We start from the raw sequence: 18,646 nt of genomic DNA, 5'->3' as shown, positions 1-18,646 counted from the left end.
TCTTCTTGAAACGTTTCCCAGAAACCACTGAATCACATTTGTTTTGTTGTTTTTGTTTACCGACAAGGTGCGCGTCTGCCTCTGTTTGTTTAGAATGGCATACCATGGACAAGAGGTTGTGAGTTCCCTGCTCTCTGTGTTTGTTGTCCGTCAGGAGAGCCCGCAGACCCCCCGTCCCCCCAGGAGCTGCCCCAGCAGCCCCCCTCCTCCGTGGAGGACGAAGCCCCCCCGGCCAGCGAGGAGGAGGAGCCGGACCCGTCCGGCCCGTCCGCCCGCACCCTGGAGCGCTACCTGAACGACTCGCTGCACGCCTGGTTCCGCCAGGAGTTCCTGATGGAGTACGAGGCGGAGGCGGGCCGGCTGCTGTGCATGGTCTGTGGCTCGGAGCTGCCCTCCCTACACCTGGACCACATCAAGAGCCACGTGCTGGACTCACACCCCAACTCCCTGGTCTACAGCTCCGAGGAGAAGCACTGCATCCTGCAGGCCTGGGCCCAGACTCACGGTGAGACCCCCCCCGAGACCACGTGTCCTGAGACAAGAACCGCAATCTGAGAAACATGAGAAACATGAACCTGCAGTCACAGTCTGGTCCATTAAAGTCCCTGCAGACTGAGGAGAGGGAGGAGAGGCCAGAACCAGAACCAGGAACTGGAGGGAATCAGTACACAATACTAGACCAGCAGGACTTCAGTCCACAAAACAGTCTGAAATCATCCTCAACAGTCTGGATGCAGTCCAGTGACTGGTGAGACCAGATTAATCTCAGTCTGAACACCAGTGAGACCAGATTAATCTCAGTCTGAACACCAGTGAGACCAGATTAATACCAGTCTGAACACCAGTGAGACCAGATTAATCTCAGTCTGAACACCAGTGAGACCAGATTAATCTCAGTCTGAACACCAGTGAGACCAGATTAATCTCAGTCTGAACACCAGTGAGACCAGATTAATCTCAGTCTGAACACCAGTGAGACCAGATTAAACTCAGTCTGAACACCAGTGAGACCAGATTAATCTCAGTCTGAACACCAGTGAGACCAGATTAATCTCAGTCTGAACACCAGTGAGACCAGATTAATCTCAGTCTGAACACCAGTGAGACCAGATTAAACTCAGTCTGAACACCAGTGAGACCAGATTAATCTCAGTCTGAACACCAGTGAGACCAGATTAATCTCAGTCTGAACACCAGTGAGACCAGATTAATCTCAGTCTGAACACCAGTGAGACCAGATTAATCTCAGTCTGAACACCAGTGAGACCAGATTAAACTCAGTCTGAACACCAGTGAGACCAGATTAATCTCAGTCTGAACACCAGTGAGACCAGATTAATCTCAGTCTGAACACCAGTGAGACCAGATTAATCTCAGTCTGAACACCAGTGAGACCAGATTAAACTCAGTCTGAACACCAGTGAGACCAGATTAATCTCAGTCTGAACACCAGTGAGACCAGATTAATCTCAGTCTGAACACCAGTGAGACCAGATTAATCTCAGTCTGAACACCAGTGAGACCAGATTAATCTCAGTCTGAACACCAGTGAGACCAGATTAAACTCAGTCTGAACACCAGTGAGACCAGATTAAACTCAGTCTGAACACCAGTGAGACCAGATTAATCTCAGTCTGAACACCAGTGAGACCAGATTAATCTCAGTCTGAACACCAGTGAGACCAGATTAAACTCAGTCTGAACACCAGTGAGACCAGATTAATCTCAGTCTGAACACCAGTGAGACCAGATTAATCTCAGTCTGAACACCAGTGAGACCAGATTAATCTCAGTCTGAACACCAGTGAGACCAGATTAAACTCAGTCTGAACACCAGTGAGACCAGATTAATCTCAGTCTGAACACCAGTGAGACCAGATTAATCTCAGTCTGAACACCAGTGAGACCAGATTAATCTCAGTCTGAACACCAGTGAGACCAGATTAATCTCAGTCTGAACACCAGTGAGACCAGATTAAACTCAGTCTGAACACCAGTGAGACCAGATTAAACTCAGTCTGAACACCAGTGAGACCAGATTAATCTCAGTCTGAACACCAGTGAGACCAGATTAATCTCAGTCTGAACACCAGTGAGACCAGATTAATCTCAGTCTGAACACCAGTGAGACCAGATTAATCTCAGTCTGAACACCAGTGAGACCAGATTAATCTCAGTCTGAACACCAGTGAGACCAGATTAAACTCAGTCTGAACACCAGTGAGACCAGATTAATCTCAGTCTGAACACCAGTGAGACCAGATTAATCTCAGTCTGAACACCAGTGAGACCAGATTAATCTCAGTCTGAACACCAGTGAGACCAGATTAATACCAGTCTGAACACCAGTGAGACCAGATTAATCTCAGTCTGAACACCAGTGAGACCAGATTAATACCAGTCTGAACACCAGTGAGACCAGATTAATACCAGTCTGAACACCAGTGAGACCAGATTAATCTCAGTCTGAACACCAGTGAGACCAGATTAATCTCAGTCTGAACACCAGTGAGACCAGATTAATCTCAGTCTGAACACCAGTGAGACCAGATTAATACCAGTCTGAACACCAGTGAGACCAGATTAATCTCAGTCTGAACACCAGTGAGACCAGATTAATCTCAGTCTGAACACCAGTGAGACCAGATTAATACCAGTCTGAACACCAGTGAGACCAGATTAAACTCAGTCTGAACACCAGTGAGACCAGATTAATCTCAGTCTGAACACCAGTGAGACCAGATTAATCTCAGTCTGAACACCAGTGAGACCAGATTAATCTCAGTCTGAACACCAGTGAGACCAGATTAAACTCAGTCTGAACACCAGTGAGACCAGATTAATCTCAGTCTGAACACCAGTGAGACCAGATTAAACTCAGTCTGAACACCAGTGAGACCAGATTAATACCAGTCTGAACACCAGTGAGACCAGATTAATACCAGTCTGAACACCAGTGAGACCAGATTAATCTCAGTCTGAACACCAGTGAGACCAGATTAATCTCAGTCTGAACACCAGTGAGACCAGATTAATACCAGTCTGAACACCAGTGAGACCAGATTAATCTCAGTCTGAACACCAGTGAGACCAGATTAATACCAGTTCAGAATTGGTCCAAATGCATTGAAAATAACTGGTGTAAAAAAGTGTTCGCTTCCTTCCTGATTTTTCACTTTTTTGCATGTTTCCACACTTAAAGGTTTCTGATCATCAAACAAATGTAAACATTAGTCAAAGACAACACAAGTAAACACAAAATGCAGGATTATATTAATAATAATAAGAAAACGATCCAAAGCTCCATGGCCCTGTGTGAAAAGGTGTTTGCCCTCAGCTCCTGTTGAAACATAACTGGTTGGTCACACCTGAGGCCATGTTTCCACCTACACAGTTTAAAAAAAAAGAAGCAGATATTTCCCTCACTACGTTGGAAAAAACCCTCTTCATTTCCACCAGCTGGATACGTGGGACATGTCCACCTGGTTCAGAGCTGCTATGAGCAGCCAGCCCTGTAGGGGGCAGCGAGAAGCATGAAGCCTTGATAGCCAATCAGAATCCTGGAAAAAAAACAGGACGTTATGAATTGTGACGTAAATCTCCACCTCCCCTCCTTTAGATGCAAACAGAGACCGTTTTTGTCCAGATGTCCTCTGAGGACGGAGTTTTCAGGAATCATGGTTTGTGGAGAGTCGGAGCTGTTTATGTGTAAATGAACCCAAACGCAGGGAAATATCACCGTTTATTCACATACCAGGTGATTGTACACTTGGTCTGAGTCCAGCGTCTGCAGCCACTCCCAGGACGGATCACTACACACCTGATCAATATACACCTGATCACTACACACCTGGTCACTACACACCTGGTGACTACACACCTGATCAATACACACCGGATCAATACACACCGGATCAATACACACCTGATCACTACACACCTGATCACTACACACCTGATCAATACACACCTGTCGGACCGGCCTGACAGAGTGACCGAGACCAGAAGATCCCTAGAAGCTCTAGATGTCCTGCTGACGTCCAAGGAAATTCAAGAACAAATGAGAAAAAAAGTCATTGAAATCTATGAGTCTGGAAAAGGTTCTAGAGCCGTTTCTGAAGCTTTGGGACTCTATAGAACCGCAGTGAGAACCTTTATCACAGTGGTGAAGTTTCCCCGGAGTGGCCGGCCGACCTCAATCACCCCAAGAGCAGTGACGACTGTCCAAGAGGGGACCGAAGACCCACAAGAACCTGTGAAGACCTGCAGGCGTCACTGACCTCAGGTCAGGTCAGGGCTCACTACTCCACCAGGAGAAAGAGACGGGGAAACAAAACTACTGCTGAGTAACAAGAACATTAGAGGCCTAGTGAAATGTAAACCACTACTTTGCAAAAAACGATAGTTGGGGTTCTACTTCTAAGGTTCCTCCGACTCTGCCCCACCACTGTTGTCGCATAACAAAGTTATTGGAATTTTGAATCTCCAGCCGAGGAAGTCGGGGGAATCCTTCTCCTTCATGAGCGTTGTGGGCGGAGCCTATGCGTGACGTCAAGAGTTGTGCAGATCTCCATCTGTTGTGTTTATATCGGCTTGTTTCCTCTTAAATATCAACGTTTTTACAGTGTTTTGAAGTTCTAGTCGGAGTTTTATGAGCCTTGATGAAAGATTGAGCCTGGAAGAGACCAGAGAGGAGAAAAGGAGCACGGGCGGCGGGAGCGGCTAGCTCGGGAAGCTAGTTGCTAGTGGGAGCCACTAGCTCGGGTGGCTAGTAGACGATCAAGTAACACCTGGACTCATCTTCAGTGATTCAGTCTTCTAGCTCTTGGACATGTTGGATCCAGGAAGCCGGTCGTTCTGCTAAAAGTCAGGAGCCTCAAAGCCTCAAAGGTGAAAAGTGGCGGCTGCTGAGGCGAGGAGACGAGGACGAATGAGGACGAAGCGTCTTCTGCTTCCTCAAACATGTTCCAGACGGGGTCACCGATGGCAGAACCACCTTCTGTGTCTTCTTCATCAATCACTGGGTTTGAAATGACCATGATGATGAAATATGGTTCAATTCCGCCTCTTCGTGGTCAAAACTCTGATCCTCCATAATGTAAACACAACTTGGGCGTGTGCACAACTCGTGATGTCACTCTGTTATTGTCAGAAGCTCCACCCAGCAGAGGAAATAGCGCCGTTTATCAGCTATTTTCCCGCAGATTGTCGTGTTTTAACATTTGACCCTTCAGCCAGTTAGCAGGAAAATGTTCTAGAAGAGACACCAGAGAGTTTTGGAGGTGGAACCTTCATTTCACTAGGACTTTAAGACTCGTCTCATTTCTGCCAGAAAACATCTTGATGAAGACTTTTGGGAAAATGTTCTGAGGACTGACGAGACAAAAACTGAACTTTTTGGACTCCATCTGGAGTAAAGTTCCAGAACGTGTCAGGAAAAAGAAGCTCACACCAACAGTAAAACCTGGCGGTGGCAGTGTGACGGTCTGGGGCCGTCCTGCTGCTCCAGGACCTGAAGACTTCCTGTGATCAATGGAAGCATGAATCCTGCCGTCCACCAAAACATCCTGAAGGACAATGTCCAGTCTGTTCCTGACCTCAAGCTGAAGAGAACCTGGTTCTACAGCAGGACACTGGTCCAGAACACCAGCAGCTCCTCATCTGGACGGCTTGAGAAAAACGAAATGAAGACTTTGGAGTGGAAAGTCCAAGTCCTGACCTCCGTCCTCCTGAGACGCTGTGGCAGGACGTTAAAGACCCTCCAATGTGGCTGAACTACAACAATCCTGTGACGCTGAGTGGTCCAAGTTCCTCCACAGCTTTTAAAAGAGTTGACTGAGGTAGTTGCTGCGAAGCGTTGATCAACCAGTTGTTACGGGGCGGCGGAGCTTTGGATGTTTTCTTCCTCATTAATAAAACCCTTCATTTAACACTTATACGCTCTTAGGAACATTTTGTGCCATTCCAGTTTTTATTTTCAAACCATTTTGGTATAAGATATCCATTTTCTAAGAACTTAAGAATATTGGTGTCAGTTCCTTAAATTAGCCTAAAATGGCTGAGCAAAAACCGCCTTATTCGTCTCTTCGGCCAAACGTGCCCCATTGAAAACCATTGAAAACCATTGAAAACTACTGAAAACCATTGAAAACTACTGAAAACCATTGAAAACCACTGAAAACCATTGAAAACCATTGAAAACCACTGAAAACCATTGAAAACTACTGAAAACCATTGAAAACCACTGAAAACCATTGAAAACCACTGAAAACCATTGAAAACTACTGAAAACCATTGAAAACCATTGAAAACCACTGAAAACCATTGAAAACCACTGAAAACCATTGAAAACCACTGAAAACCACTGAAAACCATTGAAAACCACTGAAAACCATTGAAAACCATTGAAAACCACTGAAAACCACTGAAAACCATTGAAAACCATTGAAAACCACTGAAAACCATTGAAAACCACTGAAAACCACTGAAAACCATTGAAAACCACTGAAAACCATTGAAAACCATTGAAAACCACTGAAAACCATTGAAAACCACTGAAAACCACTGAAAACCATTGAAAACCACTGAAAACCATTGAAAACTACTGAAAACCATTGAAAACCATTGAAAATGCCATTTTTGACTCCCCCGTTTATTTTGACATAAACTAGTGCATTCCTTTTTCTTAAGATTTAATTTTGTCCTCCTGTCTTTCATCTTTAAATTTTTATATTTGCTCACTTGATGTGGTGCTACTTTTTCCTCTTCAAACCATGCAGCAAATTGTCCATTTTTTTACGTTTTTCTTCAAGGGTGCCTTGCAAATGAAATGTGTGTGTCACTATTGGTGTGTGTGTGTGTGTGTGTGTGTGTGTGTGTGTGTGTGTGTGTGTGTGTGTGTGTGTGTGTGTGTGTGTGTGTGTGTGTGTGTGTGTGTGTGTGTGTGTGTGTGTGTGTGTGTGTGTGTGTGTGTGTGTGTGTGTGTGTGTGTGTGTGTGTGTGTGTGCAAAATGGGTCTTTGTTTGGACGTTCTCCGGTTGTTCCTGCAGCTGCACTGAGTCCAAGGTTCTAAATGTGACCAGTGGAGGAGGAGCATCGTTTTAGAGATGCAGGATGTTTCTGCACACAGGAGGATCTGGACATCATCATGCAATCTGAGTGCAAGGATGGTTCCTCCTCCTCCTCCTCTTCCTCCTCCTCCTCTTCCTCCTCTTCCTCCTCTTCCTCCTCCTCCTCCTCCTCCCAGGACACTGAAGACTCCAAGGCTGACATGGAGGAAGTCTCAGAGGTAGAAACAGACCAGCCACTGAATCATCTGAAGACTCATGTGAAGAATCATGTAAAGACTCATGTGAAGACTCATGTGAAGACTCATATGAAGACTCATGTAAAGACTCATCTGAAGACTCATCTGAAGACGCATGTGAAGACGCATGTGAAGACTCATATGAAGACTCATGTAAAGACTCATCTGCAGACTCATCTGAAGACTCATGTGAAGACGCATGTGAAGACTCATATGAAGACTCATGTAAAGACTCATCTGAAGACTCATCTGAAGACGCATGTGAAGACTCATGTGAAGACTCATATGAAGACTCATGTAAAGACTCATCTGAAGACTCATGTGAAGACGCATGTGAAGACTCATCTGAAGACTCATGTAAAGACTCATCTGAAGACTCATCTGAAGACTCATGTGAAGACGCATGTGAAGACTCATGTGAAGACTCATCTGAAGACTCATGTGAAGACTCATGTAAAGACTCATCTGAAGACGCATGTGAAGACTCATCTGAAGACTCATGTGAAGACTCATCTGAAGACTCATGTAAAGACTCATGTGAAGATGAGAACAAAGGGGAGATGTATGAAGCAGATGAGCAGGAACAGACTTCAAAAAATGGAAAAACATTTTGGTCTCCAACAAATAGTGTGACACTCCGGTACAGCCGCAGGTTTGATTCCCGGACCGACACACTATGCTGCTGCCCCAATCAGTGACCCCACGTCCAGCTGTGTATTCCTGTTGACCGAGGAACTCCTGCAGCATATTGTGGACACGACACACTTACATGTCTCCAGACTGGAGAGACGTGGACAGAGGAACTGTAGACTTACACAGGGTTGCTCATTTTGGCCGGCGTTTACAGGTCAAACATGAATCTGCCCTCAGCCTCTGGAGTGAGACATCTGGAGTGAGACATCTGGAGTGAGACATCTGGAGTGAGACATCTGGAGTGAGACATCTGGACCGAGCTACGATGTCCCACAAGAGACTTCACCAAATCAGCCAAACAGTGTGGTTTGATGACAAACTATCCTGACCCCGATGACATGATGACAAATTGGCTGTTTTCCACACAGTCTGGGAAAAGAGGAGGAACCGCCTGCTGACGATGTTCAGTCCAGACCAGGACGTCTGGGTGGAGAACACCTCGTCCCCAGGACACCTGGGTGGAGGAACACTTCGTCCCCAGGACGTCTGGGTGGAGGAACACCTCGTCCCCAGGACGTCTGGGTGGAGGAACACCTCGTCCCCAGGACACCTGGGTGGAGGAACACCTCGTCCCCAGGACGTCTGGGTGGAGGAACACCTCGTCCCCAGGACGTCTGGGTGGAGGAACACCTCGTCCCCAGGACGTCTGGGTGGAGGAACACCTCGTCCCCAGGACACCTGGGTGGAGGAACACCTCGTCCCCAGGACACCTGGGTGGAGGAACACCTCGTCCCCAGGACGTCTGGGTGGAGGAACACCTCGTCCCCATCAAAGGCTGCTTCAGGCAGTACAGGCCGGCGACATATGGAATAAAGATATGGGCAACCTGTGATGTCAGAACACGCCTGGAGACTGCAGGTGTGTTAGGCTGTTAGCACCTCCTCCTGCAGGAGGAGAACCAGTCGGGGGCCACTGGCCCTCTTCCTCAACCTGGTGAGGTGTCACTCTACAACGCCTTGGTCCTGTGGACGTCAAGCTCAAACCAGCAGAAACCACACAAGAGGAGGGAGAAATGCTGGTGACCCACACATCCAGAAGAGAAGGCGTCTTCCTCACTCATCAGCCACATCAGTCACACATCTGCAGGTCCTGTTGGCATCGCTAAAAGTTAGTGCAGGAGGCAGTGGGACCTTTGTAGAGACAAAGAGAAGAACTGGGAGCACTGCTGCAAATCTGCAAGGACCATAGTCTGTCCTCCTGCTGCCTCTGCTCCACCTGCAGCCTCTGCTCCTCCTGCTGCCTCTGCTCCACCTGCAGCCTCTGCTCCACCTGCTGCCTCTGCTCCACCTGCAGCCTCTGCTCCACCTGCAGCCTCTGCTCCTCCTGCTGCCTCTGCTCCTCCTGCTGCCTCTGCTCCACCTGCAGCCTCTGCTCCACCTGCAGCCTCTGCTCCTCCTGCAGCCTCTGCTCCTCCTGCAGCTTCTGCTCCACCTGCTGCCTCTGCTCCTCCTGCTGCCTCTGCTCCTCCTGCTGCCTCTGCTCCACCTGCAGCCTCTGCTCCACCTGCAGCCTCTGCTCCACCTGCAGCCTCTGCTCCTCCTGCAGCTTCTGCTCCACCTGCTGCCTCTGCTCCTCCTGCTGCCTCTGCTCCTCCTGCTGCCTCTGCTCCACCTGCAGCCTCTGCTCCACCTGCAGCCTCTGCTCCTCCTGCTGCCTCTGCTCCACCTGCAGCCTCTGCTCCTCCTGCAGTCTCTGCTCCTCCTGCTGCCTCTGCTCCACCTGCTGCCTCTGCTCCTCCTGCAGCCTCTGCTCCTCCTGCAGCCTCTGCTCCTCCTGCAGCTTCTGCTCCACCTGCAGCCTCTGCTCCTCCTGCAGCCTCTGCTCCTCCTGCAGCTTCTGCTCCACCTGCAGCCTCTGCTCCACCTGCAGTCTCTGCTCCATCTGCAGTCTCTGCTCCATCTGCAGCCTCTGCTCCACCTGCAGTCTCTGCTCCTCCTGCTGCCTCTGCTCCTCCTGCTGCCTCTGCTCCACCTGCAGTCTCTGCTCCACCTGCAGCCTCTGCTCCATCTGCAGCCTCTGCTCCTCCTGCAGTCTCTGCTCCACCTGCAGCCTCTGCTCCACCTGCAGTCTCTGCTCCATCTGCAGTCTCTGCTCCACCTGCAGTCTCTGCTCCATCTGCAGCCTCTGCTCCTCCTGCTGCCTCTGCTCCTCCTGCTGCCTCTGCTCCACCTGCTGCCTCTGCTCCTCCTGCTGCCTCTGCTCCTCCTGCAGTCTCTGCTCCACCTGCAGCCTCTGCTCCTCCTGCAGCCTCTGCTCCACCTGCTGCCTCTGCTCCTCCTGCAGCTTCTGCTCCACCTGCTGCCTCTGCTCCACCTGCTGCCTCTGCTCCTCCTGCAGCTTCTGCTCCACCTGCAGCCTCTGCTCCTCCTGCAGCCTCTGCTCCACCTGCTGCCTCTGCTCCTCCTGCAGCTTCTGCTCCTCCTGCAGCCTCTGCTCCACCTGCTGCCTCTGCTCCTCCTGCTGCCTCTGCTCCACCTGCTGCCTCTGCTCCTCCTGCAGCTTCTGCTCCACCTGCAGCCTCTGCTCCTCCTGCAGCTTCTGCTCCACCTGCAGCCTCTGCTCCACCTGCAGTCTCTCTCCACCTGCAGCCTCTGCTCCACCTGAGCTGGACTCTGACGCCCAGACACTCTGTCTCTCCTTCACTGTTAGGGTTGGGGTAATCGGTTTTATGTGAGCAGATTTATGTAAACATGCTGGCATTTAAAGGGTTAAAAATACAAAAAATTCATATTTGATAAGTATTTTACAGGCTGAAGTAGTTTTAGAAGACTGAAGCGTTTAAAGTGGAAAAAAATATGAATGTACGATATTTTTAGAGCAGTTTTTGCGAGAGTGACGTTTTTTGGCCAAAGGGGCAAATAAGGGATGTTTTCCTTAAATCTGACACTGCAATAAAAGTAAATATGCACCAAATTCAATATCGCTGCCAGTCATTGACCCATCCCAGGGCCTAATAATAATAATAATAATAACCAATACTCCTTGAAATGTATATTTTTTGTTTTTTTACCATTAAAAAAGGTTCTAAAAACCAGAATAGAACCACATGACTCCAAACAAAGTCCAGGAACCAGTAAGAGGCCAGTAGAAACAAACTCTAACAGTCAATGAGAAATCAGTTTGAAGAAAGTCTTACACTCAGTGAGCAAAGCAGTGTACCCAGTCTGAGAACCTCTGAGAAGCCAGTTTCAGGCCTTCACAGCTCCAGTAGAGCAGACCGCAGGCCGATTCATCCTCCATCAGAACAGGAAGAAGGCCTGGCAGTACTACAGAGTCCTGCCCAACAAAATGACCTGCAATTAGTCTGGACTGTTCCAAGTGTCCTGGTGGAACTGTGTCGGAGCTGCTCTGCTGAAACTTCTGCTCTGACGTGTTCCAGCTCTCTAATCACTATCAGTCATATTTAGCTTGTAGCATCGCTACTGTCTGAGCCTCTCAGCTCGTTAAAATGTCCTGATGCACCTGAACGCATCACTCAAAGCTGTCAGCTCCTGCAGTTCAAACCAGACCAACATGGCGGCTCGGACACAAACTCTTTTATTACTGAAACAGTTCAGAGGAATGTTTCTGTCAGTTCTGGAGGAGAGACAGAAACTGCAGTTGAAGTTAAAACGCCACTTCTCAGACGTGTGGCTGCTGTGAGGGGGCGTGTCCTGTGGTGAGGGGCGTGTCCTGAGGTGAGGGGGCGTGTCCTGCTGTGAGGGGCGTGGCCTGTTGTGGGGGGCGTGGCCTGCTGTGAGGGGGAGTGTCCTGATGTGAGGGGGAGTGTCCTGCTGTGAGGGGAGTGTCCTGATGTGAGGGGCGTGTCCTGCTGTGAGGGGGAGTGTCCTGCTGTGAGGGGGAGTGTCCTGTGGTGAGGGGCGTGTCCTGATGTGGGGGGGAGTGTCCTGCTGTGAGGGGGCATGTCCTGCTGTGAGGGGAGTGTCCTGCTGTGAGGGGGAGTGTCCTGCTGTGAGGGGGAGTGTCCTGCTGTGAGGGGCGTGGCCTGTGAGTTTGACAGCTTCTTATCAGAGTATGAACAGTCCTGCAGAAAAAGCATTAATTTCGGCCGCTGGCTGACGTCACTGCTGAAGGTTCTTGTTCTTCTGGGTTCAGAAAGTCTGCAGGGACCTTAAGGCTGAGTTGTTGGATAATGTTGTTGATGTCTTTAATGTTGATGTCTCTGGTGTTGTTGATGTCTCTGATGTTGATGTCTCTGGTGTTGTTGAAGTCTCTAATGTTGTTGAAGTCTCTAATGTTGATGTCTCTGATGTTGATGTCTCTGATGTTGTCTCTGTCTCTGTGTGTTGTGACAGAAGAGTCGGAGAACTCTGTCCAATCAGAGCCCAACACCAAAGAAACCCAGACAGACCCCTTCAGTGAGGACGTGAAGACTCTACAAGTGGACACCCAGCTGTTCTCAGAGGGGGACAACACTGTAACTCAGGACACTTGCCTCATTGGGGAGGACGGAGGGGTGGGGGCCTTCCAGCTGGGTCCCCCGGCCCCCCACCAGCCCAAGAAGAGGCGTCTGCGGGGGGGCGACCCGTGGCGGCTCCGCCTGGACTACCTGGTGGCCTATGGGCCCCGAGCGCAGGGCACCTTCTGCATGGTGTGTTCTCAGGTTCTGCCCCAGACCAAGGTGAGCAGCTTCCGGCGCCACATTCAGGAGTGTCACCCCGAGACCACCACCCTGAGCCGGGAGGACCGGGAGGCCATGGCTGCAGCCTGGACCAAAGACTCCCCCAGGGACGGTGAGTGCCCCGCCACTGGCAGGAGAAACTCTCCACACCATGAAGGAGCGCTAGACTCTAGAGGGAGTACAGGTTGTTTTAAAAAGGGCGAAATAAAGTAAATAAGACCCTCAGGTTAACGTTGTGGTTCTCAACATGTGGAGCGGGCCCCTCCATGGGGACACCACGCAGCCTCAGTGGGAGCACTATTCGGTAGGATTTCAAAGAGATTGGACTTTCTTTATTGTCATTGCAGGACATCACACAGTGAGGAACTGGCAACCAAATGTCGTTGCTTAGCAACCGGTAAAAAAAGGCATTAAAAAAAGTATTTAGATATACTTAAAAACGATGAAAACTTTATTATTCTATTAAAAGACATAGTTTTTATTACTGAAGATGAATTATAAAATTCATTCATTGCAAAACCCTTCATGTTGCAGCCGACATATAAACATCTGCCCGGTTTCAGGAGGACGCTTGCATTATATACTAATTATATCAACTAGAAATATATAATATATCATACTTATAATATAAACTAGAAATATATAATATATCATGCTTATAATAGAAACTAGAAATACAGTGGTCCCTTGTTTATCGCAGAGGTTACGTTCTAAAAATAACCCGCAATAAGCGAAATGGATAGGTTACTTAACGTAACCCCGGTTCTCAGAGTAGCATGAGTGAGACGTCTCACTCTGGGATACGCGTCCTGTGTATGCCTCAGAAGCATCTATCTCATTACGCCAATCCTGATTGGCTGGTGATCGCGACGCCCACATCAGGGTGGAGCCACCACCCTTAAGTAGCTCGTGCTTACGACGCAGCGTCACTCAAAATTAGCACGTCTTCTGGCTTCGCCCAACAAGAAGGGCGTCTGGTGAGACGTCTCACTCATGCTACTCTGAGAACCGGGGTGACGGTAAGTAGCCTAGAGTTCTCATTCATAGCATTGGTTTCGATGTCTCACTGTGGGATATGGACGCTCCCGTATTGCCAGACAAGCTTATCTCAAGTCAACCACCAACACTCCAGGAGTGGCCCTCTGCTTTAAGCGGGCCCAGCAGGCAGTACTGCATGAGGCTCAGAGCAGAGACCTCCAGCTTATAGAAGGTGAGAGGTGAAGACCAGCTTGCTGCTGCACAAATCTCCTGAGTTGAGACCCCTTTACAGAGGGCCCAGGATGCAGCCAGGCCCCGTGTAGAATGAGCTCATAGGCCCACTGGTGCCTGCTGGCCCTGAGACGTGGAGGCCAGAGCAATGGCTCCCACAATCCAGTGGGAGAGCCGCTGCATTGTGACGGGCCCCTGCAGGAGCTGGCCCAGGACACAAAGAGCTGGTCACTCTTCTGAAATCCCTTTGTTCTGGCCATATAAATCCGTAAGGCCTGGACTGGACACAGCATGTGCAACTGCTGTTCTCCACAAGAAGAAAATGGCAGTGGAGAAAATGCTGTAAGAACAATGGGGGAGTTGGAGCCAATCATCTTGGGCAAAAAGCAAGGTGGGGCTTCAGTGACACCCTGAGAGTGACTGGATGTCACTGACATGCCCGGCAGAGGCCAAAGCCAGCAGCTGCTGACCTCCTCCAGTGGTTCCAATAGAGCCCCAGAGAGCCCATCCAAAACCACTGCCAAGTCCCATGGGGGGGCCAGCGGTCTGGAAACAGGAAGCAGCCTGCAGGCCCCTTTCATGAAACGGCAGACCAAAGGATGCTGGCTGGCTGTTATTCCTTCAAATTCCACATGGCATGCCGCAATGGCAGCCAGGTACACCTTAACTGTGGAGAAGGCTTTCTGTTTGTCAGTCAAGCTCTGCAGGAACGACTAAATGACACCAACTGTGCCCTGAAAGGAGGTGTGTCCTCTCTGCTGACACCTCAAACACCCTCCACTTACAGTCCTAAAGAGACTGAGTGGAGGACGCCCGAGCGCTCTGTATAGTGGTAATCACACTTTGAGGGAGCCCTGTAGTATTTAAGTTACCCCACTCACGGGCCAGGCCCATAGGGCCAGACGCTCCGGGTGTGGGTGTAGTACTGCTTCCCCTGCCTGGGACATGAGTGGCCATCAGAGACCGGAGGTGCTGTGCTGCCAGCATGTGTAATTGCTGTGAGCGCAGACCCCCTGATGGTTGATATATGCCACCGTCATTGTATTGTCCGTTCTCACCAGGACATGATGTCCGTTGAGAAATGGGAGGAAGCGTCTCAGAATGAGAAACACCACGAGGAGCTCCAGATAGTTTATATGGGTCTCACACATCGGGTCTCATATATGCCGCCCCAGCCTGACATGCTCACGTCTGTTGTGACCACCTTCCGGGACAGAACAGCTCCCATCAGGACCCCCTTCACCAGGAAAGCCGGGTGGCGCCAGCAGTACAGCCCCATTACGCATTGCACACTGACCATAACTCTCCATGTGCCATGACACACGGGGTCCAGCCGGAGGGACGACACCCAACGCTGAAAATCCCTCATGTACAGACGGCCGAGCCGGACTCCCAGGATGGCTGAGGCCACCAGCTACCAGACTCCCAGGATGGCTGAGGCCATCAGCTACCAGACTACCAGGATGGCTGAGGCCATCAGCTACCAGACTACCAGGATGGCTGAGGCCATCAGCTACCAGACTCCCAGGATGGCTGAGGCCATCAGCTACCAGACTCCCAGGATGGCTGAGGCCATCAGCTACCAGACTACCAGGGTGGCTGAGGCCATCAGCCCCAGTAGCTGGAGGCACAATCTGAAGGGGACCAGGCTGTGCAGGCTGAAGCGTGAGAGACAGGCTCTGAAAGCGTTCACCCTCGCGGCTGAGTGACGAGCTGTGAGAGACACCGAGTCCAGTGGTAAACCCAAGATTATTTTCTGTTCTGAGGATAACACAGTTTATCATGAAACCCAAGTCGACCAGGTGTTTTATGAGAGTATGGGTTTGCACTATGGCTTCCTCTCTGGACCGCACCAGGAGGAGCCAGTCATCCAAATACGTGACCAGCCTGATGCCCTGTCGCCGTAGCAACACAACGGCTGCCTTGGTATAGCACACAAATACCCTCAGGCTCAGAGATAGGCCGAAGAGGACGACTCTGTACTCGTAACAAACACCCTGAAATGTGAACCTCAGATATTTCCGGTGTGGAAGATATATCGGGATATGAAAATATGCGTCCTTCAGGTCGACTGACGTGAACCAGTCGTTCTGACGCAACATACGCAGCAGCAATGCAGGTGTGAGCATCTTGAATTTGTATGTTCTGAGGTATTTGCCCGGATTGCGCGAATCCCGGTCCCTCCTTGTTTGGGGACCAGGAAATACCTGGAGTAAAAGCCGCTCTGACGTTGTTCGGGAGGCACTACGCATATTGCTGTCTTTATCAACAGTGAGTGAATCTCTTCCTGAAGAACACGAACTGACTCTCTGTGCACTTGAGAATGCCCTACGCCAGAGAAACGAGGGGGAATGGCGGCAAACTGTAACCTCGTGATATCGTTCTGAAAACCCAGGCTGAGCCAGCCAGCATCTGACACGCTCCCTGTTATTGGAGCCTCCAATAACTGTGTTATGGGGTTCCTGAGTGGAGGGATACGGTCCTGACCCTTGTGCGACATTGCGCATGCGCTGGATGTTAGTGCATTGACAGCTTTGGTGGATTGCCGGGTCCGGAGTTGGGATGTAATCCCACACTCGGCTTTGCAAGGGAGGGAAGCAAGCTTGAGAGCTTCGTCCTCCTTCTTCCTGGCTTCACATCGCTGCTGCATTGACGCGAGGGCCGAGCCGAAGACGCTGTCTGGTGTGACCGGCATGTCCAAAACGTCCTCCTTCTCCCTGTTCAACAGGCGGGTCAGGTTGAGCCATCTGGCTCTTTCCTGCAGTACCATCATCCCGAGAGATTTTCCCGTGGCTTGGACCGCACAGCGCTGCACACGCAGGCAGATGTGGGTTATCACGGTAATCTCGTCCCACACCGCTGGCTCAGGTCTGCTCGTCATGTCCTCACATAGCTCCACTTGCTAAGCGGTGAGCATAGAGGACATGTTAAGAGACCTGACGGCCAGCGCCGTCGCCTTGTAAGCGCGCTCCGTCATGTTGGACAGGAAGCGGTCTGCTTTGGACGGCAGTGCGGGGGTCCTAGAGGAGGCGGTCAGTCGCAGGTGCAGGTGTGCGGCGACTAACGGCTCCATGGGGGGCATACGGAGAATACCAAGCTTCTCCATGCCCTCACAGTCCAGGGAGGAAGCTCCGTGTACCGGGCTTCTGCCGCTGAATGGGCCGTCCCTCCATGAGGACGGCAGCTCGTCGAGGACAGGGAGCTGCTGTTTCGCCGTCCTCGTAGCCTGGGGTCATTTCTTCCCTTCATAACGGGACCAGGCGGTCTCCGTTATTACTTCAGGCCAGCTGGTGTGCAGCGCGTTTGTACACCGACTGCATGTCCATCCTGATGGAGGGGGAAGCGTGGCGCGTCCCTCCTCATCACCGAGGACAGCCACAGTGTCTGGTGTGGCGAACTGAGGTGATGGAATGAGGATATCATCCTCACTCTCATCGTCAGATATGAGGAGCTCTGAGGTGTAATCCTCGCACTCCTCATCATCCACTTCCAGCACGTCTTCCACGTGGGCAGAGGCAGAGCTGCAACTCTGTCTCGCTCCGCTGTCCACGTCATTCCCGTCCTTGGCCTCGCTGGTAACTGGTGTGTCACTGAAGGACAAGAACGGGTCCTGGCAGGACGAGCTAGCTTGGCGTGCTAGTCGTCGTCAGAGACTTTTCATGATGAACCAGGCGCAGCGCACGCGTGAGCCGGGAGTCTCGAGGTACAGAGCCGGGCCCCGGAGCCTCCATCTCCTCTGGGGTGAGGAGCGTGGGCATCCATGATGGTTAGCTGTGGTGCTAATCCAGAGGTGCCGTGAATTAGCTGGTGTGCTAATTGCTCAGGGTGGTGTTAGCTGGTGTGCTAAACCGTGTAACCTTCCCGTGGTGTGGTCAGGCGCGACTCTCCAAGCTATGGTGAAGGATGGAGGGTTGCAGTGTGGCAGCTAGTGCTTGGCGACCGAGCCGGGTTAGCTCTGGTCTGTGAACAGTTAAGCTAGCTAGCGCTTGAAGAGGCGTTTGGGGGTGACGCTGCGCAGTAAGCGTGAGCTACTTAAGGGTTGGTGGCTCCACCCTGACGTGGGCGTCGCACTCACCAGCCAATCAGGATTGGCGTAATGAGATAAATGCTTCTGAGGCATACACAGGGGGCGTTATGTAAATGTTTTATGTAAATGTATGTAAATTTAAATATGCAAGTCCAACGCATTGACGTCCATGAGACATGAGGCACGGAGGTTGATTGACAAGAGGCTACAGTCCCTAGCCAATCAGGACACAGAATACAATGTGCATATTGCCCACAAACTGCCCCACACATGTGAGTCACAGTTCCTGGAGAAACATTAAAACCTGTGCTGAGGTTCAGATCTTCTCCCGACAGAAACCCTCCCCACTGACGCTGGTGATGCCTCCCCCGACGACATGACGGGCAGCAGTCAGCTGAAGAAGGATGAAGGTGGAGGTGGCGGGTGGGGCAAGTGGGGGGAAGGAAGCGGGGCGTTCGCACCCCCCCGACAGGGCCACTACCCCGGGAAGGACCAGCGTCGGAACTACCAGGTGCGCTGGAGGCTGGACTACTTGATGGACTACGACTGCCGCAGGCACGGCCTGATCTGCATGGTGTGCAGCGCCACGCTGGCCACGCTGAAGGTGAGCACCATCAAGAGGCACATCCAGCAGGTGCACCCCCACTCCCTGGACTTCAGCCCCGAGGAGCGCCAGCAGGCGCTGCTCACCTACAACCAGAGCGCGCTGCACTTCGTCCACTCCGACGACTGCTTCTCCTCCCAGGACCACGGACACACCGAGCCAGGACCTCCGCCCGCCAGCTCCTAG

The 18,646-nt window shown here is 51.0% G+C and overlaps 1 protein-coding gene across 1 annotated transcript in view; it reads left to right on the top strand.

The window, feature by feature from the left end:
• The window catches only part of zfta (zinc finger translocation associated), a gene marked incomplete at its 3' end in the record, with an annotated part of 56,579 nt that extends 37,933 nt beyond the window's left edge, over positions 1–18,646 (top strand). Inside the window, exons 3-5 of the mRNA XM_080519337.1 lie at positions 155–505; positions 12,295–12,732; positions 18,177–18,646. Of these exons, the coding sequence (XP_080375463.1) occupies positions 155–505; positions 12,295–12,732; positions 18,177–18,646 (1,259 nt within the window). The remainder of the gene's footprint in view (positions 1–154; positions 506–12,294; positions 12,733–18,176) is intronic.

Source organism: Blennius ocellaris, assembly GCF_963422515.1.
Source record: "Blennius ocellaris genome assembly, chromosome: 23".
Classification (NCBI taxonomy): Eukaryota; Metazoa; Chordata; class Actinopteri; order Blenniiformes; family Blenniidae; genus Blennius; species Blennius ocellaris.
The sequence above is the reverse complement of the archived record's forward strand: the minus strand, read 5'-3'. Positions and strand labels throughout refer to the sequence as shown.